We start from the raw sequence: 26,687 nt of genomic DNA, 5'->3' as shown, positions 1-26,687 counted from the left end.
GGGAGAAGAGCACGCCTTAGTCATGCATTTAAAACCAGCTGTTTCTGTACAGAGGCCATATCTGTACAGATGCCTTAACAGTTCAGCCTTGTCCTTTTTTTGCTTTTTGGCTGGAGAAATGTCAAACCTTATGGAGACAGCCTGTATTAGCAGAACAAAGTGCTTCTAAATTTGAAGCCTTAGAGAATCATAAAACCATGAGTTAGGAGGGGCCGTTGACTCACTGCTATGATCAAAACAGTCACACCATTTCAGGTATAGTCTTTGTCAGAACTTGCTCTTTCTTTCTTGGTGGAGAACTGGAGAGAAGGAAGACTAGACAGAAATCCTTCTCTACTTAGCCTGGTTTCAGGCACTCCCAAATCATGTAAATTAGGAAGGAGTTGTTCCAACAAGAAATGGCAGAAGATTCAAAGTTCTTATGAACCTACATTTCTTGTTATGCCCCATATCTATTTTTAAAACTTGGAATTAGTTGACCTTCTACAATATTAATCTCTGTTTCTTAATTATATATTTTATGACAAAAGGAAATCTCTAATTATAAGAAAAATAAGCCCATGCCCCTGAAAAAAATCTGAATTGTAAAAAAGACATGCAGTATGATTATTCTAAAGTAACTTGAACTGGCTTACAAATACTGAGAGGTCCTGGTTTATTGTACACCCTTCTTTGTAATTATTATATTGAAACATTACCCTAAACAGTGATGCAACTGTTAATTTTCTAGATATTTCTTTTCATATAACAACAGCAACAACAAAATAACCTTGTAAGTAGGTGCATGGTTGTCCTTAAAACATGCACACTGCCTATACACATCAGTGATGCTGAGGTCTCACCTTCTACAAACAGCCATTTCTCACCTCAGCTGTTAGGTCATCCGTTGGGTTGAGGGGAGAGGAAGGTAAGAATATGTCTTCTAGAAGAACTCTCTTAAAAGTGAAGGACAGGCTAGAACTCCAGGGTCCTACTCAATTTAATTAATTAATTAAATATTAGAGCAAAAGAGGCCCTGGGGATCATTTACCTCAAAGCCTTTTTAAAAATGGCATACTGGGGCCCAGTAAGTAACTATGGACGATGTTATGAGAAGTTTCACAGAGCCTGAACCTTAGGGAATACTATTTAGTATTCCCTATTACTATTATACTACTATACTACTACTACTATTACTATTATACTACTATTACAATACTATTAGTATCTACCGTGACAGTGATAGATGAGGTCCTCCAAAGAAAACATCTGTGGTGGGCCATGGATGACAGAGGTGTTGAGACAGGCTTCCCTGGGCAGCAGAACTGACTCCATGATTGTGTAACACATCCTCCTCTAGGAGTTAAAGATCGACCAGAAAACACCTCTGCGGGTCCTTCACCGGAGGCCCCTGGCTGTGAGAACTCGCATCATTCACTCCATGGAGTCACACTATGTGGATGACCATCATTTCCGCCTCTATCTGAAGACTCAAGCTGGAACGTATCCTTTTGCCTTCCACATAGCAATACTCTAACCAGAACCCTGTTGGAAGAGTTCAGGCTGTCCTAGAAAACAGGTGCAACCTGATCTAGGAATGATTAGGGTAAGGATTAGGTTGGGGAAGAATCCTTTTTTGGGGGGCGGGGAAGGAGGGTTCTCAACTAATTTGTATCTTTCAAAATGACATTTTAAACCACGAGGCAGCAGCCAATAGAGCGTGAACTTTAAAAGTGTGTCACACAATGCTGACTGTATAGTGAATACTCAGGAAACAGTTTTGATTGATTCATTTATTGATTTGTCTCTATGCATTTTGCAAGTCACATTTTCATAACCACATTTGGGTCCTTTCAGCATTTTGAGCATTTGCCCCAAATCACTAAACACTGATAATAGATGGGAGTGGCCCTACTTTACGTACTGATCTTCACTTCATTTTGGCCACTGGCCCTAAACAAGAGAATAATCCAGAAATGATCACTTGTTCATATGGTTCATATGGTTTGTGTTCACCTGTTTTGTGTGGTTTTGTATCCAATCTGAGTTTTTAGTTAAAATACATCAGGGAGTTGCCATCCATATTCATCCATATTTCATCAAATGAATCACATCAAAGAAAACCTTTTTACCCAATTCCAGCTTTTATTTTAGAGTGCTAGGTGAAATGCAGGGGTCTTTTGAAGAAACTAATGTCTTGATTTCAATCTTATTAAAACATTTTTAGGACCAGGCATATATATGTTACTTATGGGCTTAGCCAAGAAAAACTGTCTGCTAAAGCTTTAGATACCCTGTGGTTATACACAAAAGTATGCAAATTTTTCCACATATATTGCTCAATATGCTGAACTAGTTCATATGACTTACATCTCATCTTTCTGGAAATGAATAAGAACCATTCTGGCCCTTTTAACTGGTTGTTCTGGTCATCTCCTCTCGTCATTGCTACTCGGAAGTAGCATTCTTGAAAGAGAAAAAGGATAACAAATGTTGAGTAAGTATGAGTGAGTTCAGCAAAGAAGGCAGTTACTAAATAATTACGTCTTAAGCTTGACTGAAAACATTTGGTGAAAGTAGAGTGAATACACTTTCAGAAAGTGAGGACATAATATCAGAATATTCATGGTATAAGTTTTTTATTTGTCATCTGAGAATAAACTTATTTTTCCTATTTGAATTATATTAAATTTTTATACTAAGTGCCAGTTTATAGAACACAACATAATACTGAACGGGTTTTTACTGAATGCTAGCAAAATTGTATCTTTCAGATAACAATTTTTAAGGCTGTAGTTAAGTCCTATGTAAGGAATGTTAATGTAATCTTAATAAGTAATTCCAGGATTGGCCATTGATATCAAAATTTGAAGACCAACGAGGGAAACATGAAATCGCCCCTTTCAAAAAAGACTTAATTCTCTTGCTAACCATGTAAGAGTGCAAACAGCTAGGGTGCCCGGGTGGCTCAGTGGGTTAAAGCCTCTGCCTTTGGCTCAGGTCATGATCCCAGGGTCCTGGGATCGAGCCCTGCATCGGGCTCTCTGCTCAGCAGGGAACCTGCTTTCCTTCCTCTCTCTCTACCTGCCTCTCTGCCTACTTGTGATCTCTCTCTGTCAAAAAAAAAAAAAAAAAAAAAAAAAAAACTGCAAACAGCTAAAACTTAGGCCCCTTGATAATCCTTTGGAAAGGCCTTTATCAACAACTAAATTGATATTCTTATTGTCCCTCCCATCCTACTGCTATTGTGTCACTGGGTCACATTACCAGGAAAACTATCATTGGAGTCACTGTGCGTGACCCTGTGGAAACCTCTCTTCTGGCAGATGCCAGCTGACGTTATTGAAAAATGGGCCCAAAAGATGACAAAATGTAATCTGTGGCAAAGAAAAAATAGCAAAGGTTGTTTTGTTTTGTTTAGCATTGAAGTACAGTTCATTTAAAAAATCCATATCCAGGGTTGCTTGGTTGGTTCAGGCAGTGGAGCATGGGACTCTTTTTTTTTTTTTTTTTTAGTTTTTAAAAAAAGATTTATTTATTTGACAGAGATCACAAGTAGGCAGAGAGGCAGGCAGAGAGAGAGGCAGAAGCAGGCTCCCTGAGCAGAGAGTCCGATGCAGGGCTTGATCCCAGGACCCTGGGATCATGACTCGAGCCAAAGACAGAGGCTTTAACCCACTGAGCTACTCAGGCGCCCCACTCTTGGTCTCGGGTTATGGATTTGAGCCCCACATTTGGGTGTAGAGATTACTTTAAAAAAAAAAAAACATTTCTTATTTCAATGTTTTATTTAAATTCTAGTTAGTTAAAAAATCAAAACAAAACAAAACTTTAAAAAAGTCCATATCCAAACCTTAGCACTTGGTGATGAGCTAAAGGAAAAAGAAAGGCATGACTTTGGTAAGTTTGATGTAAACACAGGTGCCAAGTCCTGCTGTTAGCTTCCAGGCTGGTAGGAACCAGTCTGCCAAAGCTTGTTTTCTAAGACACACATCATGGGTCACAGCTCAGAAATAACCTCTCGCTTGTAACATTTCTGCTTTCTTCTGTCATTTCCCTTTCACCTATCAAATCTCACCAGTTAGCTAGCATAGCTATCTCCATTGTTTCCTTAAACAAAGCCCAGCTACATTAAAGAGTTTGTACATGGAGACTTTGGGAGAACCAAGCCGAACATTGGCTCTCTAATGAATGTGACCGCAGACATTCTTGAGCTGGATGTCGAGGTAAAGCATTTTATTGTGGAAGTAGCTGTTTGTACATTGAATTCAGCCAAGGTTATGCTTTTGGGGGGGGTGGGCATTAAGCCAAATAGGTATCTATCTCCACTCATCTTAATGGGTATTTGAAAATGGTCAAAATCTCACAGTAGCATTGTATTGCAGGGAGGGACCGTCTTTGGAATTTTTATCTTCTTAAAAAATACAAGATCTCATTGATGATCTTTGGAAATATATAGCTAATTTACATGGGGCATGAGATCTTAAACCCTTAAGTGGGTCAAGGAAGTGAAACTTAAGAACCCTTCATATGTCCTTCAGACTCTACGGAGTTCATTCCCATAACTGTTTTGTTTTACAAAAAATTTAAGGCAGGCTACTCAGAAACATACATTCAGGACAGGGATAGAAAATGGGATCAGCCGATGTTTACTGGAACAATGAAAAAAATAAAATTAAATTAAAAAAAAAAGATTTTAAGCAGAGGTTAGGTGATCCTGGTGGTGTATATTAAAAGAGGGCATGTATTGTGTGGAGCACTGGGTGTGGTGCATAAACAATGAATCTTGGAACACTGAAAATAAAATGGAAAAAAAATAAACACACACACACAAAATAGGACCCCTATTTATCATATACCACATCATATCATATCATATCATATCATATACCACATCATACCTATGATGTGGGATAAATTTTCTGCTCCTAGGGTCTGAATTGAAACAAGGTTAAATTCTTAAGTATTTAAAAGAGTGGATTTAATAGGTCCTTCCGGCAGTTCTCCATAAATATATTTTCTCATTTGACCGTCAGTAGGTACTAAGTCACAACTTGTGCTCCTTGATGAATATCTGATGGAGAATGGGGTCCCTCTCCCATGCCTCCCCCCCTGCATAAAGAAAATATTAGGAGGCTAGTGTTTTGCACTTGGGATTATCAGTTACCAAAAGAAATGGGTTTAGTGGCCTCGTGTGCAAACAGCTATGGTAATCCCATGATCACTTGCGCATCATCGGCTTACTGGCAATTCTCGAGGGCTTTCAGATTAGATTGTACACAGCTCCTGCATTCAGCCATCGATAGCACCTTCAAGGTTGCAGGGAGCATTCTCAGAGGGACTGTTATTTTGAGGAAGACAGCCTCCTGTTAAAGTAAATCTCAACTGCATTCATCTTTGATCTTAGAACAATTTAGCAATGTTAGAGTCACAGGCCAGTGCTCCTTATCCATGTTTGTTCATTGAAAACACCTATAGAGCTCTACAAACCTCCCCTGTTTTCAACACTTACAAGACTGTGACCTGAAATGTTTAGTTTCAGGCATGAGAAATAACCCATTAGCTTATATATGGGTGTTCAGTATGTGGCTGTGTTCTGAAACAAAACCAAAAGACCTTCTTGGATTTCTAAAAGATATGCATATACACACACAACAGTTATTTGGGCTTTTCTAATAAAATTTCCTGATTTTGGCAGTGACTCATAGATTGATTTTAAATATCACTTGTGGTAAAGCATTTTGAGTTTTAACAAGACATGGGTACAGTGGACTTTTTTAAACTTCTCAAATTGGGTCTTCTACGGTGGTTCAAGTACTTCTGAAAGCCTAGGATGTGATTGTTGTATGTGGAGAAAAAAAACAGTCTGCTACTGTAGTTTCATTATGATTTAAATCAAGGCTTTGTTCTAGAAGAGTCAAACCAAGTGAGTAGAGATAGATAAATCTGATTTTAAAGGAAACAAGAAACAAGAATTCTGAAATGATATACAATGATCATTTATCCTTTTCTAGTTCCAGGTGATCTTTCATACTCATTTGTTTCTCATTCGGTTGCTAAGTTACAAATAACAACCCTAAGTGTATAGACTATTTGAGTGCTTGTTAAATGCAAGATGAGACAATGGAAATGATCTGAAGAATAAAAGTTGCAGAGACGTCTGAGGGAAAGTTGGTGTTGTCCCTGAAATTGTTACTATACCTGTAAATAACTTTTATAAAATTTAGATGTACTCTAGTCTCTTCTTGGCCAAAAGGTACGATTAATATAAACAGCTGAGCAACCATTCAGATACAGACCTTGGGCCCAAGAATCTTAAGGCTGACCATGGGTTTTTGAGTGTTGAACTGTGGTATTCAATGACTTTTCTTCAAATTTAACTTCTGCTGTGGCCTTACATTAAAACTATTAAGTTTATACATTACCAGCAAATGCTTACTGGAATAGTAATATGTTTTCATGTCTTGTTTCCTTCCTTCTAGTCTGTAGATGTTGACTGGCCCCCTGCTCTGGATGACTAGCTTTCAAATGTGGAAACAGAGTAGGGTTTTCGTGGAATGATGCAGACCTCCATTCAGCATACACTGTATAATGGCTATTTACTCACCATTGCAGTGTCTTGGAAACCATTTGGATCATGTTGATCTATGTATTTTAAAACCTTTTGTAACATCTCAGGATCTATGTATGTGTATATGTTGTGTTAAATGTTCTAAGGATGTCTTAGGATTTTTCTTGTTCCTTCTCCAAACCCTACACGCCAGACTATGAATAATGAAAACATTCTCTTAATTCTTTCATTTAGAGACGTACACAAACAGGATACATTCTCTGATAATCTGAGGGGCTATCATTTGCAAAATTTCTCTCCACAAGACATACCACCTTCAAAATCATGTTCGAACTTTCTTAAATGGTCTTGATAAAAGTTATATCTAGATTTATACAGGACAGTATCCTATAATATTCTAAGATATCAAATGCAAATCTAACATCATTAATATTTTTCCCAGTAGGCTTTAAGCAAGATATTACCAACATAAGTACTTTTTGATACAATCTGTCACAATCTTAATGACTTAAGATTTGATAACTTAAAAATATCAGTACTTTTCCTGGGGAGGGAAAATGAAACCTTAGGAATTGAGGCATACCCTGTTAAGAGACTTCCATAAATTACTTTTAAATAAGGAGACACAAGTGCCTTCAGTAACTTCAAACCCAGGGATAAGATTTTGAAAAACTAGGATTGCTAAACAATCTGCTATTATTCCAGAGTGCTTCAGTGTATTATCCAATTTCAAACGTCTTCATCAAGTGGATAAGATATTACAATTTCCATTTTATAAATATGAAAACCAAAGAATGAATGTTAACGATTTATCTAAAATCGTTAGTTACTTCAACATCAGGGGCTAAACTGAAGTTTCTTGGTCTCTAAGGTCCTTTCTTAATAAATCTTGTTATTGAGTACCTATTTTATGAAGGAGGCACCTGAGAATGTCATTTAAATGCACTAACCAAATAAATAAATAAAATAATTAAAATGAACAAATAAAACAAATGCAGTAAGCATCAGAGATGACTTTTGGAATTTAGATACCAAATCAAGGAGGTTGCCAAAAAATAGCCCAAGTATATATCATATGATCTTATATGACTACTATTTGTTAATAAGTTAATCATCAGTTGGTACTATGAAGAGGAAAAAATGAAATAAGCTAAATCTAAAGAAAATGGATGGGTCATTAAGAGAAACATTTTAGCAATCTCATTAAAATTTCAGACTTAAGTGTATTTTCTATCATCCTGATTTAACTATCTGAGCTTATTTTAGAACACATGTGACTTGGATAGTATTGGCTGATTGTTTCCCATCTCTTCATTAAATATACTTCATAGATTCCAAGATGTATTATTCATTTATCAGGAAAATTGTTTGACATTTAGAAGTTTCATATGTGAATACTAGCAAATAATTGTTTCACTATTTTCAATGCCAGAAAACAAGAAAGGGATAATAGAAATAAACTTCTGATAAACAGGTAAGAACTTTTGTGTGAATGTTTCTCCCTTTATGTTTCTCCCTTTTTGGGAAAGTTTTGCTACAAAAAAGATTTAAATAACTTGGGAGATAGTGTTTTCCATGTTTCTTTTTGGCTCAGCTTTGAATTTAGTGGAATCTGAAAAATGGAAAAATTAAAAACCTCTTTAACAGATTTTTAAATTTCTATTCCTGACATTATGCAAAATTTCCAGCAAAAAGTAGACATTAGCTGTATATACTTTACTTATTTCATATGTTCATATATTATGAGCCACAGGTTGTTAAAAATCAATGTAGGTCTTTGTTTTATGCAAGAACTGAGAACATTAAGTAATGAAAGTACTATAGTTTCGCTTTTGCCTATATACAATTATTTTAATTAGTTTTGTGATCTTTTCTCATAGCTTTATTTTGTAATTTTTTTTTCCTTTTCAAAAATTTTTTAAAAATTCTAGTAACATATAGTGTACTTTTGGTTTCAGGAGTAGAATTCAGTGATTCATCACTTACAAAAAACATGCAGTGCTCATCATAACAAGTGCCCTCCTTAATACCCATTCACAGCTTTATTTTTTTTTTCAAACTTTCATTTAAATTCTAGTTAAATATTTAATAAAACATAGAGAAAGAGCCCCTTTTTATTTCTTAGTATTTCTTTGTCCCAAATATAGTCTATGATTTAGTTTAGGAAAAACATCAGCTCAACTCTGAATACCTGGAGAAGCCGAAAGAAAGAAAGGAAAAAAAAGAAAGAAAGAAAGAAAAGAAGAATTTCCCAAGTAAGCAAGTAAGATAACTGGTTACATTAACAAGTTATACGAAATAAACTTAGAAGTTAAATTTTGATTTCTAAAGAGAAAAATCTTATTTATCTTACTTAGGCTAATCTTTTCTTTTGAAGCTTTATTCTTGATTTTTAAGCCCAAATAATGAGAATGAACTTTGATGCAAGGTTTTCTGATTTCTAAAACTGGTACCCTTTTGGAGCCTGGGTGGCTCTGTCTGGTAAGTGTCTGACTTTTGATCTCAGCTTAGGTCTTGGACTCAGGGTAGTGAGTTCAAGCCCCACATTTTTTTTCTTAAAAAAAAAAAAAAAAAAAAAAAAAAGATGGTACTTTTATTATGGAAAAAAATACTGCTTTTATGATACTCATTTAATTGTTTTCATCTTGAAATAATTTCAAACTTACAGGAAAGGTGCAAGAAGTACAAAGAAATACCCACCCCCCCAAACCACTGAGCTGGTGATGCTCTGTCACCAGTGAATGTGAATACTTTAGCATACAATTTCTACAAACAAGGACATTCTTCTACTTCGCCACAATAGGACTATCAATTCAGGATGTTAACCCGGATATTGCAACCATGTAATCCACAGAGCCCACTCAAGTCTCACTGGTTGTTCCAATAGTAACATTTCATGGGCAAGGGATCATGCTTTGCACATAAATGCTTTGCACATAAGTCCTCCACCAATCTGAAACAGTTCGTCTTTCCTTGGCTTTCATTATTTTAACATTTTTGAAGATTTCAGGTCAGTTATTTTGTAGATTGCTCTTCAATGTGGGTTTGCCTGATGTTTCCTTTTTATTAGATTGAGGTTGTACCTTCCTGGCAAGAATACCACATAAGAGGTATTATCTTCTTATCAGGTGTCCTACAATTTTGATTTATGCAGTTACTGATGACTGGATTTTAATCAGTTAATGAAGGTCGTGTCTGCCAAGCTCCTCTACTTTTATAGTTACTCTTTTTTCCCTTTAATTAGTAAGTATTTTGTAAGGAAACCATCAAATGTTGATCTACTAGTTTTAGCATTTACTGAAGATTTGGCAAAAACCGATCTAATTCCACCATTCCTTCTCCATTTATTTGCTTAGCATTCCACTGAAAGGCAGAACTTTCCCTTCTTGTGGATTTGTGGCTTCCTGTTTTGTTTGACAGGTCATAATAACAAATGCAAATGCATACATGCACACATAGTACATTTCTTTACATATATTAAAAATTGGAAGTTGTATACCAATACATCCAATTTCAACCTTATTCTAATTTTCTCCCCCCCTTTTTAAAAAATTTATAATACCTTTCTCTGACAGAAATCTGGCTCCCACTAGCCTTAATATATTTACTTGATAGATCAGTTCCCCTCATAAATAACCAGTCTACTCTTGCTGCATCCAGATCCCTGAGAGTCTCCTCCATACTACTGCCCTCAAATGTGCTCCTCCTGTTTCACCCTGTATCCCATACTGGGCCACCACCTTTGGCCCCTGTGGTAGTACCTACCTGTACCTTGCTCAGAATACGTAAATGATGTTTGTCCTGAATTATAGGGAGAGAGGCAGGAAATAAGTCAGGAAGGCAGAAAATGAAAATCTTTTAAAAATGCATTCTAGTACTCTACAAAAATTATCATTTCAAAGGATAGTTACATGTGCAGGTATTTTCAGCTATAGCTTTCCGTAAAAATGCCTAATGTTTCTAAGCAACCAAAATACCCTTCCCAGGGAGGATGGTATAAATAACAAAATCTCACCAATATTTTTAAAGTCAAATCACAACAAAATTTTAGGAATTTTAAAGTTTTTCCATTTATTATATTACCACAAAAAAAAATCACTGTATACAGAGATATTACAAAGGTAATAAAATATTCTGTACAACAAAAAGGATTTTGACACTTTACAAATGATTGCAATCTTTTAAACGCATTTAACATTAAATAATTTGAGAACTTTAAAAATTCTTAGTACTTTGAAGGGGCGGGGGTGGGAGGTTGGGGGAGCCTGGTGGTAGGTATTATGGAAGGCATGTATTACATGGAGCACTGGGTGTGGTACATAAACAATGATTTCTGTTACATTGAAAAGAAATTAAATAAAAAAATACTTTTTTCAGTATCTCTAAATTTATTATACTCACTAAAAAGCATATCGAAATACTGAGCACAGTAAAAAACAGAATAGTGCCATTCTGTAAGGTTCTGAATTCATCAGTTAGGAGTTTTCACTACATTCTTTTAAAACATGTCATCTCTAAAGGGTTTATCTGGTCTGAACCATGACCCCAATGAAGTCTCCTGAGAGACTTCTATACATTGATCTCCAAATACTCCATCTTAACCTATTTCTTACTACATTTTAGGCAAAGCTATACTTTTTAGGCAAAGCTATACTTCATTATCTAATGAAGATAATGAAGAAGAAAAATAGGTAAGATGTTTACTTTCATCAAAAACTTGTACTTGTATTTACTCTGCTGATACCTCTGAAAACCCAATTTATTGAAGCACCAACATAGAAGATTCTTCTTGGGGAAAAGGAATGAAGGCCTTTACGAAGAAAATAGGAATGAAGGAGGGACAAATGCAAGACATTTTTATGAGGCAGAATTTAAAAGACTTGATAACTAAGTAGGACAATGAGGGAGAAAAGGAATAAAACATGATTCTGAGGTTCTAATTAAGTATCTTGGATGGCAGGGTAAATGATAATGCCATTGTAGGGAATGCAAAGTAGGGAATGCAAAAGGGGGACGCAGTTCATAAAGGCATTTGTGTAGCGTGAGAGAAAGCTGAAACTGTAGGCACTGATGAGGTCGGTCACCCAGGGAAAAAATAGCACCAAATGAGGGCTGGGGTTGAGATTCTGGGAAAAAAGTCAACCTCCGAGAGGAATCTTATCTACCACAGAAACCTCGGAGGAGTATCCAAGAAGGGAGTAGCCAATAGGAAAAAAGGTTATGGATAGGTCAGGCAGAATAAGGACTGATAAAAAGACACCAGATTTGACAAGGAAAAGTGTCTCTGGTCACTTTTCCCAGAATATCATAAGAAAACAGTAAGAGGGGGCACCTGGGTAGCTCAATCAGTTTTATGTCCAACTCTTGATTTTGGCTCAGGTCATAATCTCAGGGTCACAGGATGAATGCCAGTTCGGGTGCTTGCAACCTGCTTCATATTCTCTCTCTCCCTCTCTCTCTCTGCCCTTCCACCCACTCTTGAGAGTACACTTGCCTGCATGCCACCCCCCACCAAAAAAAGAGAAGAAAAAAAAAAAAAGAAAAGAAAAAGAAAACAAAAGTTGGTGAAAGATAAGTAAGCTAAAGAATGACTGGGAGCAGAGGAAATAGAAGCTGAAAGTATTTCCTGAGTCCGGATGTGAAGGAAGGAACATGAAGGTAGTAGGAAGGTTTTTGTTTTCTTTCTTTTAAGGTTAAAGAAAATGTTTACCAAAGTTATACAAAGAAAACCACCACTAAATGGTGATATGAGGATACAGAAACAAGATGGGAGACAGAGCAGGGTCCAGGGTGCAAGCAGAATGTAGAAAGGCAGAGGGGCACTTTTTCCTCAGAAACTAAGTGTGAAAACACAAATACATTTAGACATAGATGAGAAACAGGTTGCCAAATTCTTTTTATATTATAAAATAAACTCTATGATCAGTAAGTAGCACCCAAAAAATAAAAAAAATATCCACTGGAAATACTTTAAACACAGATGTAGCAGTACCTTAATTCAGCTTACATGGGGTGGGGGGTGGGGGATGGGGGAACGGTGGACAAAACACAACCCTGCAAAACAAGTCAATTGCTTATTTAATGCAAAAATCCAGATATTCTAAAGTCTGTGTTTAAGCTGGCCAGTGCTAATTATTATAAAATTACAGGATTCTGTATTTTTTTTTAAAAAGCTTACTACCTATTGACCACTATCTGGAGATATCCTGGGTTCATTCATATTTTGAACAGAAAAGAAATGATGCCTTCCAAGGTATTCTTTCTCCCTGGTAAATTCTTCTAAAGTATGTTACATGCTTATGGTCTTTAAAATTATATAACAAATGTTTCATTTTTAAATCATAATTTCTGAGAAATATTAATGGTACTTAGGTGTCTTTAATCTTTTTCTTCTTCTGCTTCCTAGTCTATCCTAACCCCAAGTTTTATCTTGCTCTTCTTCCCAGTTCCCAGTATCATTCAACTCAGATTTTTTTAGAGATTCATACATTCAGACATTCATACATTTCCCATTTTGATTGTTCCAGTAAACTTACTGGTTTGGTTGGACACTGCATAAATGAAATGACACACTGTTTCTAGCTCAGAACATGCTCAACATTTATGGTGGGCTCTAGGTGTAAAATAGAGTTCAGTTACTTAGCATCATGACAACTCCATCACAACTAAGATTACTGCCTAAATTCTACCATCATTTTGCAACTGGGATTACTTTGCTTTCAATAGTTTGGATTACCGTTATTAAACCTTGACCTGAAGGCGTATGGTTCTGACATAAACCCAATGTCACATTAAATAGAATTATAAAAATCATGAACATCTAATAATTAAAGCTGTTCTTTCAAAAAATAAAGTTCTATTAGTAGTACTTTGAACATTCAATATTTGCTAAGTGCTTATGAGGCAGAGCCTGTCCTACAAACTGGGAATTCAACAAACGAAACATAAAAATTTTTACCCTTGTAGAACACAGATTCCAGTAAAGGAAAAAAAAATTAAAATAAAAAATAAGTGCGTAGTAAAGGTCAGACCTGGTAAGTGCTACAGAACAATATAAAGGAGAGGAGACACGGAGTACTGATATGTACAGACTCGAGGAAGGCCTTGATCAGTATTAGATGAGTGAATCTGAAGGATGTTAAGAAGTGAGCTACACATGTATCTGAGAGAAAAATAGTTAAGGCAGAGAGGACACCAAGTACAAAGAGTCTGAGGCACGAGTATACTTGGTGTTTTTGAAGAGAGGCTATGAGAATGCCTGGAGCTGAATGAGAAGAAAACGTTAAGAGATGAGACAGGAGACTAAGTATGTATGAGCCTGCCAATTTTAAGGATGCTGGTCTCTACTCTGAGTGGGAATGGGGAGCCACCGGATGGTTTTGAGCATGTGAATGATACCATTTGACTGGTTTTAAAAATACTCTTTCTGGCAACTTTGGGGAGAAGAGACTATAGGGGCACAAGGATGTAAGAGCATCTTTTGAGGCTATAGCTTCAAACTAGGCAAGAGATGATATGACAGTGGCTTAGAAGAGGAAGTTAATAGTAGAGGTCAAAAGAGGTGGTGGGCTTTGGGTATATTTTGAAGTCAGGGCCTACCAGATTTGCTGATGGATTGAATCTGGGAGAGAAAAGAATCAAGGATGACTCCATGGTTTTGGACCTGAGCAACAATAGAAGCGTAGCACTGCTATTTACTAAGTTGAGGAAGACAAAGGAGAAGCAAATTAGGAGAAAAGATCAAGAACTCAGTTTTGGATATGTTGAATCTGAGCTAGATTTTTGTTCATTAATGGGATTCTAAGTAGAGATGTCAAATAAATAGTTTTACATACACATATAACCTCCAAGTATGAAGGTCAGAGGATAAGTCTAAGGTAAGGATAAAATTGATAAGTCTAAGGTAAGGATAAAATTGATGAAATTGGATGAGATCACAGTGAGTGAGGAAACACAAGAAAGAAGAGAGGTCTAAGAAAACTTTCACCTTAAAGACATGGGTATAAACCTAAAATCATAAGCAATTTTAAAGGTAAGGATTTAAACCATCCAAAATGTAGAGAACTTCCCCTACCTTAAAAGTTCACTTCAACTCTCTTCTGTCCAAGTTAGAATTTTTTTTTTAAAGACTTCATTTATTTAAGAGAAAGAGCGTGTGTGTGCACAAGAGCGAGCATGGGCAAGGGAGAGGGAGAGGCAGACTCCCCACTGGGCAGGGAGCTTGCTGCAGGGCTGGATCCCAGGGTCCCTGGGATCATGACCCCAGCCAAAGGCAGATGCTTCACTGACTGAGCCACCCAGGCGCCCCCTGTCAAGTTAGATTCTTAAAGATTTAAAAATTCTTGGCTTATAAGTAACTCTAAGAAACTCCAAGAAGCCTCAGAAAACCCCTTAGGGGTCACCTTGGCCTATAGGTCTCAAAAATAATAATGAAATCATTTTTCTAATGACACAGTCATTACAGGTTTTACCTTAAATTTGCTTCAAAGCAAATATCAGTTAATTCATTTAACTAAGAACACATCAACACCATATAAAAAAAGTATAAAAAGGTGTATTTGGAAGAATTGGAGCCTTGCTCTCATTTTCTTCTCAAAGACAGAATTCCCTGCACACAGTATCAGGTCACATGTTTCAAAAAGAAGAAGCAGTTATGTCCTCTTAAATTTCTATTTCAGAATTTCCCTATAAGATACTTTCCAGCTTTGAATTCAATATACCCAAACAACCATTTAAGTTTTACAAATTACCTTGAAAAAAATCAAATGCAAATGAGTCACTTAATTGCTCATTCTGCATAGTGCCAATACTAGAATACTGACTATGAACAAAACCATGACTGTTTGGATTAGTACCATTTGATGGTCCTGACTCATTTATCATACTGTTATCTGTACAGTTGAAGTCAGATCTCTCAAATGCCTCTGGCTGTGGAACAAAAGCAGCTGTACTGGAACCAGCGCTGGCTGGCATACCGGGAGAGGACATCTGATGGAGCTGTCTCAAGTCTCTTGGGTCTAACACTGAATTACATGAGGGGTTTTCGAGATTCATGCTCACAAGTCTCGGATTATCATTCTCCCTCATGCTGTCACTACTAGGTGTCATCATATTCATAGGGCAATTCGGCAGCAGGTTGCCATCAGAAATACCATATAAATCAGCTGGTGACATGGATGGTGCTTCCATTCTGCCTATGTCATTTGCATTGTTATAAATACAAGCATTAGAGGCATTCAGATCACTCTCAAGAGGCATTTCCAGATATTGCGAGATACCTTGTGGATGAGAGGAAAGTGTCCCTGTTGAAAAACCACTCAGTGGATTTGTACTAACTGCGCGCGAGGTAGGCTGGGCCCCACCTGACCAGCTTGAAGAAGGTGGAGACACCATTGAAGGTATGGGTGGAGTATGCTGTGACAGTGCATTTGAGATTGACGCAGGTGAGGAATAGTAGGAATCTCCTTGACTCGAAATGCCGGAAGTCCTGGGTATTTCTGTCAAAACTGCACCATGAGAAAAGTTTGATTCTGTGGGGAGGAAATGTATTTTTACAAACTGAAATGAAAGTATAAAAAATATTATCTCTAAATTAAACTTGCATAAACATACTGATAAAGAAAATTTCCAAGCAAACTGATGTAACGTTTTAGATAAAAATATTAAATAGCACTAAATTATTGTAAGAGCCCAAAGCTGAATTCTGTAACACTATTTTACAAATACCTATAAAATAATTCTGTTAAGTTATCTTGTCAGAGATAGCTTCATTAAATAATGAAAATTTAGCTTCTGAGGCCCTATAAAGTGAAAAATAAATCAGAATTTCAGGGATGCCTGGCTGGTTCAGTTGGTAGAGCATGCAAATCCTGATCTTGGGGTCGTGAGTCTGAGCTCCAAGCTGGGCATAGAGATTACTTAAAAAAATAAAGCATTTAGAAAAAATCAGAATTTCAGTTAATGGGAATCTAAATAGCCAAAATAATTTCATATTCACTACTTTTAGGAGAAAATAGGGGGATGGAGGAAATGCTCATTAGGGATGATTGAACAATACACATAACTTGCTAAGATATATTAAGATACAACTCTAGGGGCACCTGGGTGCCTCAGTTGGTTAAGTGTTTAACTCTTGATTTCAGCTCGGTTCATGAGTTCAGCGTTGTGAGACTGGGCCTGGAGTCAGGTTCCCCACTGGGCATGGAACCTACTTAAGATTCTCTCTCTCCCTCTGCCACCTCCCCTTTCTCTGTCACTCTCTCGTCAGGTCTCTAAAAAGAAATATATATATATATATATAATTCTAAGGTACTATAAAATTCCCAGTCAGGTAAAAATTAAAGATTCTGTATTTATTTATATAGTAAATTACTGCTATACATACTAAAAAGCACAGGTTTAAGAATATAAAGGGAAGAAGAGACTTCTAGTTAAATAACCCTGGTTCAATGATTTAAACCAGAGGTTCACAACTTTTTTTTTTTTCTGTAAAGGGCTGAATATTTTATGGTCTGTGGCCCATACAGCCTCTGTTGGAACTACACAATTCTGCCACTATCATGCAAAAAAAAGTAGCCATAGACAATATGTAATCAAATGAGCATGGCTGTGTTCCAGTGAAGCTTTATTTTTAAAGATAGGCAACTCGCCAGATCCAAACCATTTCTTCCATGACATACTGTAATTAAATAAAATTACCACCATATGAACAAATGTAATTTCTCAAACAATAAATCCCAAAAACATAATCATAGTTTCCAAGAGGACCTTAAGAAGTGGAGGAGATCAATTCATTTAATATTCAAAGCATGAAAAAAGTTGTGGGCATGGAAAATAGCAAAGAAGCAGTTTTTATTCCTAAGAATGGAATTCCAATATATTGGGCAAAGCACTGGTCTTTTGACCATAAGGAATACTCTGTAGGATAAAATACCTTTTTTTTTTTTTTTTTTTTTTTTTTTTTTTTTAATTTTTTATTTTTTATAAACATATATTTTTTATATACATATATTTTTATCCCCAGGTCTGTGAATCACCAGGTTTACACACTTCACAGCACTCACCAAATCACATACCCTCCCCAATGTCCATAATCCCACCCCCTTCTCCCCAACCCCCTCCCCCCGGCAATACCTTTTTTGATGAATCTTCCTTCTCCAGTTGATCCTAGGGTAACAGGTCTAGGTCTTTCAGGAAAATTAACTGCTGGGATAAAGTTTTTCCATTATTAAGCAATTTAAAAAAGAACATCAGTTAAAATTTGGAAAACTGAATAAAGCAAAAAACCCAAAATCTATTTAAATACAAATCAATCCAAAGTACTCTTACCACAATCTTGCCACAATTTCTGGAAAAGTAGAGTTGTTTTTTGTTTCTTTGCTTTATTGCCATAAGTATCTAGTTAAAAAGAAACCAGGAAAGCATGTGAATCATCATAGGTTTATGCTGTTTCTCCTTTAACAAATAAATAGGTATTGTATTCCCATAAGGTGCATTAAACAAATGTATACGATCTGGATTTAGTAAGTGTTGCAGAATGTGTCCCAAGTCAGTAGTAAAGGGTATAATACTCATCTTGTTTTCTTATAACACCTATAAGGCAATAATATCAACTAATGCAATAAGGGCAGATAAGGACAAAACCAAAATGGAGACCACTCTGAATGGCAAGCTTTCCAACTATAAAAAGGGCACAATAAGGACAAAAACAGAACTTCAAATATACAATAAATTTTGATAAACAGTTCAGATACTCTGAAATTATTCTAGATTCCTTTCCAAAGAGAGGCAAAGAGCAGAAAAATCAATTGATTAAAAAAAAAACTGAAAACTTCCAGGAAATAAAATGTAAATTATGAATAAACCTTACTGTATCCAAATATATCTTACAAGAGAACTAACTTTAAGAAATATGACCACCAAGAAGTCATACCTTTTTCATCTGGCAGATATCTAAAATCCATAGATTCACTAACTTCCTGGTCAGAAGGTCTCCGCAACTGCATTTTTACTGTCACTGGTTCTGTTATTGCTCTGCAATATGGTGGAGTCTTAAAAACAATGGCTACTTGACGGTGTACATCAGCTTGTGAAAAGATACCTTTTGCTTCCCAGTCGTTCAATACAAACCGAACTTCTATATCATCTAGTGAACACGAAAGCAAAGGAAAAGCAATGGAAAACAAAATCCATCTATTAATCTAAAATATAGACGGCCCCTAATTGATGATGGTTCAACTTCACAATTTTTTGACTTGATTATGGTGTGACAGTGATATGCATTCAGTAGAACATGTATTTCAGATTTTGATAAAGATCAAAATCAAAATCCAGGCTAGGGATAGGCTGTATGACACTCTGAAGATGCTGGGCAGTGGCAGCAAGCCCCATGAGCTACATGACCAGGAGGGTAAACAACAGATACACTCACAACTGTTCTGATTTTCACTTTCAGTACTTTCAGTTTTCAATAAATTATGTAAGTTATTCAACACTTTATTATTAAAGTAGACTTTGTGTTAGGTCATTTTACCCAATTGCAGGCTAATGTAAGGGCATGTTTAAGGTACACTAAGCTAAACTATGGTGTTTGGTACATTAGATGTATTAACTGCACTTTCAATTTAAGATTATTTTCAATTTACAGTGAATTTATCATGGTATTAGATCTGTATATTCTAAATTCAATGAGACAAATAAGTACCTTTCTGAACTTTATCACATAGTAGAAATATTTCATCACCGCCTCTGACACTTCCGCAGTTCTTGTTTACACGACAAATCCTTAATTCTGCAGTATTAGGAGCACCTAAATATAAAGGATTGTTTTAATGGGTTTCTGCATTAGTAATATTTTTTATTCCTTTTTCATGGTGAGAATTCTAGGGAAACAATTTACAAGACAGATAAAAGCTTTAGTGTATACATAAATTAAGGACACTACATTAATCCTTTACAGCTGTACTTTTCCTTTCTAACTACACTCCCAACCTGGTTTACAGCCTTGTGACTTCATTTCTCAGCAATGATAGATCCTCCACTTAAATCTGATTCTTTCAATCCATTCATACACTGTCACCAGATTAATCTCTCAAATCTTAACTATAAGCCTATAGCAATGCAGTTTTGTGCTTTCTATTAGGAATATAATTTCAGTAACTCTCCCTGGCAATTCAAAGTTCTCCATGATGAGGATAATCTGATCCACCTTTATAGACCTATGTTCCACTATGTTACTATATGCAAAACAGGCAGTAATATACCATGAATGAATGCATACATAAGAGCAAATACACACACACGTGCACACAAAAACTTTGAGGGAAATTTCATAATCTTTTAAAACTACAAATATCCATATCCTTTGATCTAGCATTTGCCAATATTTCTACCTCTGTAAAATTATGCTAGAGACATATTTGCACAAAATATGCATATATTTTGTGCAAATATTATTTACTGAAGTACAATTTGTTAGAGGAAAAAAATTAAGAAGGAAACAAACCAAATGTATTATAATAGGGTAATGAGTTAATAAAATTGTGATAGAGCCATATAAGTAAATAACGCAGCTACTGAAGAGAACAAGGCACCCAAAAGGGAAAAAGGCTCAAGATACATTGCTAAGAGAAAAAAATTTTTTAAAAAGGATCTATGATGATTTTTTTTATGTTGCCAAAAGTATATTGTATGAATGACAGTGATGATGTATTTTTATATATAAAGAAACCGGTGAAATATGTACCTAGGGATAGTGATTGTCTTTGGAGGAGGAGATCAAAGATGTCTTCTTCTTGCTATTTCAGTAATGCTTGAATTTTTCTTATAATGAACATACTCTTTCTCTAACTGCCAAAATACTTAATAAAATTAAACTAAAAAAAAAAAGCTAATACTACAAATAGAAGAAAATAAAGTACTTACGGTTGTCATAAATTGGGTTAGAGACAACAGGAGGTAGAGCCATTGTCAAATTACCATGTTCATCAGGGAGGAAAACTTGAAAACATAATCTCACCACATTGAGGTCACAATCTTCGGTATCAAACACCTGCTGTTCTGGGACTAAATAGTACATTTTTTTTAAGGATGTAAAATAGTCACATAGAACTAAAATCCTGCTAGGTCCTCCTCCCTGCCCAACATACTCAATAACCCTAAGTAGCCTGCAGTCTATACTAACAAGATAGAACAGTATACAATCTCAAAAGTGCCTTTTATCATTATATCATTATAATATGTAGTCACTAACACTATTCACTAAGTTATGTGCATGGTCAGGAAGTAACTATCCTAAATCATCTGAAATTTAGAACAGAACACCTAACTTATAGTAATAAAAAACCAAATTTTTACAAATTACAGGTTATATAAAACAGAAAAGGGAGAACGTAACTCTCTATGAGAGAATGTAAATGTGTATAAAAATTACCATCATCCCCATTTTATAGATGAGAAACAGATTTTTTTTTAAAGATTTTATTTATGTATTTGACAGACAGAGATCACAAGTAGGCAGAGAGAAGGGGGGAAGCAGGCTCCCTGCTGAGCAGAGAGCCCGATGCGGGGCTCGATCCCAGGACCCTGGGATCATGAGCTAATCAGAAGGCAGAGGCTTCAACCCACTGAACCACCTAGGTGCCCCAAGAAACAGATTTTAAAGAGGTGAAATTACTTCTCTGAAGTTCCACAGATAGGAAGTGGCAGAGAAGGAAGTCATACTAAGAAGTCAGTGAATCCTGAACCCATGCTCTTGAAAACTGAACTCTAATTAGAAAATTTTACATGTTTACGCGTTTTGTATAAAGGTGACATATACAGAAATATCTACTAAATTTCAGAATAGTATCTTACGGATTAAATATTAAGAAGATAATAGATGATATAAGGTAGCTAGCAGTTTCCATAAAAAAATTTTATGTCCAAATTAGGTTTGCTTTAAAAAAACAAACAAAAAATGCTATCGCAGGAAAAATTTGCAGTTCTGAAAAAATATAAAAACCTTTATGACAGATATAATGTGATGACAGTTTGTTAAATTGATATCTGAAAAGAAATCTGGTTCTAAAAGAAAACATTAACCACATTTTCAAATAATATAAGCCGTAGGAATAAATCATAACAGAGTCATATTTTTTAAAAGCATAAAATATACAATTATGTGAAAACTTTCATTTTTCAGAAAGTATTAAAATTTGAAATACTAAATTTGAAACACTGTTAAAACCCAAATTCTTTAGTCTTACAGGCAGTAACAAAATGACAGTAGAATTTTGATTTTGACTTTTTATTTAAACTATGCTCACAGTCTCAGCAGCTATCACAACATTTAAAATATTCCCAAATATTCTTAAACCAAGCATTTTAAGGCATCTACAAGAACTTATCTGTTCAAATAGAAGGTCAAAATATACACCTGCGATGTAGGTGTTGGTATCATTATCATAATATGACATAACAGGTGTGGCTGAAAGGGGCTTATTACAAATAACAAAAGATACTCCTTTCAGGTTTTTTGCTGTTATCACTTAGCAAGAGTTTTATGAGTTCTTTGCCGGGAATGGGGGTGAAGAGCAAACATATATTTATTATAAATCCCAATATCACAAAAACCCAGAGAGGTAAGTTCGTAAGAGACCTCTTTTTTTCTAGATAGAGCCTGCCAATTTTGTAGGATGTCATTAACAAAATGTGAAGTTGAGATAAATTCTCAATAGCCTATAGAGGAAAAATAAAAGTGTTCAGGTTCTACTGAAGAGGGGAGATCTGGTAAATGCCCAATACTCTGATTGGGCCCTGAAGGAGCTATACCTTAGGAGTTAAGAATGAACTGAAAGGGGGCGTCTGGGTGGCTCAGTGGGTTAAAGCCTCTGCCTTCGGCTCAGGTCATGATCCCAGGGTCCTGGGATCGAGCCCCACATCAGGCTCCCTGCTCAGTGGGGAGCCTGCCTCCTCCTCTCTCTCTGCCTGCCTCTCTGACTACTTGTAATCTCTGTCAAATAAATAAGTAAAATCTTTAAAAAAAAAAAAAAAGAACTGAAAGATACCAGATCAGCAATTGGTCATGAAAAGTTTGTGACATCTGTTGCATCATTTAATGCATCAGTTGTCTTCTGAGATGCATTTCATGCTCATTGTGGACAGGATCTATGATGAAACTGAGTTATATTTCACTTTGGTACCTAAATAGTGTATTTATATTAAATATCTTCATGACTAAGTGCCTTGAGATAAAAGTCTTCTACTTCTGTGCAGTAGGTTACACATCTTAACTACTTATGTGCATTCATTCCTTCAACAGGTTTTTATCTCATTTAGTCATTATAGTCCTAGCTTGTTCTAGGTGCTTTTGGTAAGTTAGTGTATAAAACAGACAGAAATTCCTGCCTTTGAGGAGCTTATATTTTTGTGAAGAAAGACCAACAATTAACAAATTTACTAGATAAGTGTATTATATAATTTATTATATAATGAAAAGTGCTAAGGGGGAGTATCAGCAATGTAAGGAGCTTGGGAATCCTTAATTGGGGGCAAGAGGTTATAAATATAAATAGATGGTTAGAGTAGGCCTCATTCTCTATTCTTATGTAGTTTCCATAATAGAAATAGATTGTTATATGTTATTGTTTTCCTAGAATGTTGAAATAAAACCTAAAATGTACATCTAAGCAAAACAAAATCTAATTTCTCTAAAAAAAACTCAAAACACTAAAAACTGATTTAAATAACCTGAACTCAGAGGTAGAATTATCCTTTCTTTGATTGTTTATTTTATTTTTGGGATCTGCAAGTTCACATTCTACCACTTAACCTAGAAATTTGTCAGAGCTAAATTGATACTTTTTCATGGCTGTATCACTTCATGTACAGATTTCTGCTGAACTGTAAGAAACCATCTGACTTGGTTTTTGTGATATATATTTATGATATATAGAAACAAAGGAGTTTCTCAGTTCTCCTGGGTTTTAAAAAAGAAAACAAAGCCAATGGAATTGGAAATGCTTAGCAGAATAGGATCTACAAATTCTGATCCATAGACTGATGCTATCACATGTGACAGTCTGGTTTCTAGAGATCAAATATCATGTGAAAATACAAAGACTATTAAAAATGATTCTTACTTTGGGGCACCTGGGTGGCTCAGTGGGTTAAGCCTGTGCCTTCAGCTCAGGTCATGATCCCAGAGCCCTGGGATAGAGCCCCGCATCGGGCTCTCTACTCAGCAGAGAGCCTGCTTCCCCCTCTCTCTCTGCCTACTTGTGATCTCTGTCTGTCAAATACATAAATAAAATCTTAAAAAGAAAAATAAAATCTGTTTCTCATCTATAAAATGGGGATGATGGTAATTTATATATATACATTTATATTCTTGCATATAGATTTATATTCTCCCTTTTCTGTTTTATATAACCTGCAATTTGTAAAATTTTGTTGTTTATTACTATAAGTTAGGTGTGCTGAATGATGGTAAGTAGAGCTCTGAAGTGATTCCTACTGGCTTTAGAAGGATATTTTTGCATGCAGTGTATAAAGTGTTTGGAAGATGATAAAAAACAGAGGCAGGACCACAGGTTTAGGGGCTAACAACAGTCCAGGCTTCAGGCTACAAATGATGTAGGCTTACATTCCTCTGGAAAATGGAAATGGACTGAGAGATGGTCAGGGTAGGGTGAACAATAGAGATTTGCGGGAACACTGAGGGGTTTATGAAGAGGACTAGTGGAAGAGAAGGCAGGAAAGATATGTTGGAGTTACATGTCTAAGACTTTCAATTTAGGGCCATTTAGTTTTTAAACTTTTAAAGGAGTCATTCCAAATTCTTAATCAGAATAATATGCTAAAAGCACTGTTCTAAGATTACTCTAACAGGGTCCGGTGGATTCCGCAACTCAAATTGTGAGATAGTCCTTCAACTAGAGAGACCAAAAGGGTTATGGGGAAGAAATGGATGTTACAAAAAACAACACAACAACCAAAACCACAAATACTGTGACGGCCCAACTGGTAGGACTGCTCCCTTCCCTAAACCTAAATCCACCTAGGTAGCTCAGTAGAGAGATCATAAGCCTGGTAGCTAGGTTCCCTATGTTCAAATCCCAGCACCACCACTTACCAGTTCTATGACTGAGAAAATTACTTAACTTTTCTGTGCCTTCACTTCCTTATTTTCAAAATGGAGATAACAATAGACCCTACCTCATAGGTTGCTGTAAGAATTAAATGAAATAAGGGATGCCTGGCTGGCTCAGTTGGAAGAGCATGCAACTCTTGATCTCGGGGTTGTGAGTTTGAGCCCCATACTGGGGGTAGAGATTACTTAAATAAAGAAAGAAATAAACTTAAAAAAATTTTTTTAAGTAAAATAAAATATGCAAAGCACCTTGTACTAAGAACTATTCTAAGTGCTATATGATTATTATTAACATCATGCCTGGTTCTGGATTGGTAAAAAACAAAAAACCTAAAAATCTTCTAGAGGGTCCATCTGCTTCTTGACTCCTGCATCTTCCTTTCTGAATGCCTTTTCCACTGGAGTCAGGAGACCGAGACTTGAACTCTAGCTCTGCCACCTGTACTTGCTACATAATTTAGGAAAATTACATAACCAAAGCTTTAGGATTCTCTTCTATAAAGCAGTGCTGCTGTAATGACTAAATATATAGCATACATAAAATACTTAACATTTACTCCTTGACACAGAAAAAATACTTAATACATGGTAGCTATTATTTATGATATTCTCGTTTTATACTACATGATTCCTTATTTATACTACATCTGGACTTAGATGGACTCTTTATAAGTTTGGGGTTTTACTTTAGCGATGAAAATGGGTATATTCCTAACACAGAAATTTTCCACTTTTGAATATTTATCCTAGGGGTGCCTGGCTGACTCAGTCTGAAGAGCAAGCAATCCTAGATCTCGGGGTCATGAGTTTGATCCCCATGTAGAGAGGACTTAAATAAAAAACAAAAGCAAAAAACAAAACAAAACCCCAACATTTATCCTAAGGAAATAATCACACAAGAACTCCATGTATATATGTTCAGTGGAGTTTTTTAAAATAAAATGAAAATAACCTAAATGTTCATTACAGATGGCTAGTTAAATAAACTGGTCTATCCAAACAGTAGAGCACTCTGTTAAAAAGTAAAATAGATTTATAAGTAGTAACATGGCAAAATATTTAAGATCTATTCCTATGTGAAAAGAAAAAAGCAGCAGCAGTGTAGCATGGTTCTATTTATATAAAAAAATACATGCATATAGTTGTGTATACAGCTGGATATTTACTGTTTCGTAGGTTTTGCTGGATAACAACTGTAAGCACTCTGTATTGTTTGAACAAATGAATGACTACACCAAGCTAAATGCTGGCATCCTACACTACAGTAGTCTCCACTGTAAAAACTATGAGATGCTAAGCTCCTAAATTAGGGAGACAGATATACATGTATAAAGGAAATTCTAGAAAAATAAACACCAAAATTAACAGTCATCTGCTCTGATGAGGAAAACTGAAGGGGAAGAAGGCCCACCACCTGTTTTTCTAAATAAAGATTTTTTTGGAACACAAACAAGCTGATTTGTTTAGAGCATTATACTAAGCAGTATAAAAAATAAAGACCTAGGGAGAAGAGATGCAGACATTATGGTTCATAAAAACACAGTACTTGGTTATGAACATATTCCTTAAATTATCTTCATAACCCTTAATTTATTTTTATATATCCAGGAAAAACACAAACCAACAATATGAGGAGATCTTAAATCTATTTAAGAGATCTGTTCTTTGAAAATGTTATAGTTGTCCAGTTCCTGCATTATGCCTATTGAAGTAGCTGCAGAAGATATTACAGTGGACACTACCCTAGTGTGGATCCAGCATTAAGCCTGGTGTAATTATTCATCTCCTCAAACAACACAGAGTGCTCACAATTGCCAGGCGCTACACCAGATCACACTATCCTCGACAAAACCCACTAACCAGTAAATACCTAGCCTTATACACAAATATACTATGAAGGTATTTTGTATAGCTTCTACTATTTCTATATGTCTTCTTCCACACTGGGATTAATTTAAATTTCGCTGTTGAGTATGACCTGATTTAAATAACCACATGCAGAGAAGG

At 35.7% G+C, this 26,687-nt stretch overlaps 2 protein-coding genes across 8 annotated transcripts in view; one reads left to right on the top strand and one right to left on the bottom strand.

Annotated features, from left to right (window-relative positions):
- Window positions 1–6,656, top strand: part of PUS10 (pseudouridine synthase 10) — a 66,652-nt gene extending 59,996 nt beyond the window's left edge. For 4 of the 6 annotated variants that reach the window (XM_059187754.1, XM_059187755.1, XM_059187752.1 and 1 more), the window contains 3 exons: window positions 1,340–1,482; window positions 4,106–4,205; window positions 6,462–6,656. In XM_059187754.1, coding sequence (XP_059043737.1) covers window positions 1,340–1,482; window positions 4,106–4,205; window positions 6,462–6,500 — 282 coding nt within the window. In that variant the 3' untranslated portion in view covers window positions 6,501–6,656. Of the gene's footprint in view, window positions 1–1,339; window positions 1,483–2,335; window positions 2,477–2,824; window positions 2,960–4,105; window positions 4,206–6,461 lie in introns of those variants that run through there. The other 2 variants (XM_059187753.1, XM_059187756.1) reach the window with 2 other exon arrangements.
- A 3,939-nt stretch (window positions 6,657–10,595) lies between these two features.
- Window positions 10,596–26,687, bottom strand: part of REL (REL proto-oncogene, NF-kB subunit) — a 32,069-nt gene continuing 15,977 nt past the window's right edge. The window contains exons 5-10 of one of the 2 annotated variants that reach the window (XM_059187750.1): window positions 20,474–20,614; window positions 19,254–19,358; window positions 18,483–18,695; window positions 17,879–17,947; window positions 17,684–17,755; window positions 10,596–16,080 (exon numbers count right to left, since the gene is read on the bottom strand). In XM_059187750.1, coding sequence (XP_059043733.1) covers window positions 15,290–16,080; window positions 17,684–17,755; window positions 17,879–17,947; window positions 18,483–18,695; window positions 19,254–19,358; window positions 20,474–20,614 — 1,391 coding nt within the window. In that variant the 3' untranslated portion in view covers window positions 10,596–15,289. The remainder of the gene's footprint in view (window positions 16,081–17,683; window positions 17,756–17,878; window positions 17,948–18,482; window positions 18,696–19,253; window positions 19,359–20,473; window positions 20,615–26,687) is intronic. The other variant, XM_059187751.1, reaches the window with a different exon arrangement.

The sequence above is a fragment of the Mustela lutreola genome, chromosome 9 (genome assembly GCF_030435805.1).
Source record: "Mustela lutreola isolate mMusLut2 chromosome 9, mMusLut2.pri, whole genome shotgun sequence".
Classification (NCBI taxonomy): domain Eukaryota; kingdom Metazoa; phylum Chordata; class Mammalia; order Carnivora; family Mustelidae; genus Mustela; species Mustela lutreola.
The sequence above is the reverse complement of the archived record's forward strand: the minus strand, read 5'-3'. Positions and strand labels throughout refer to the sequence as shown.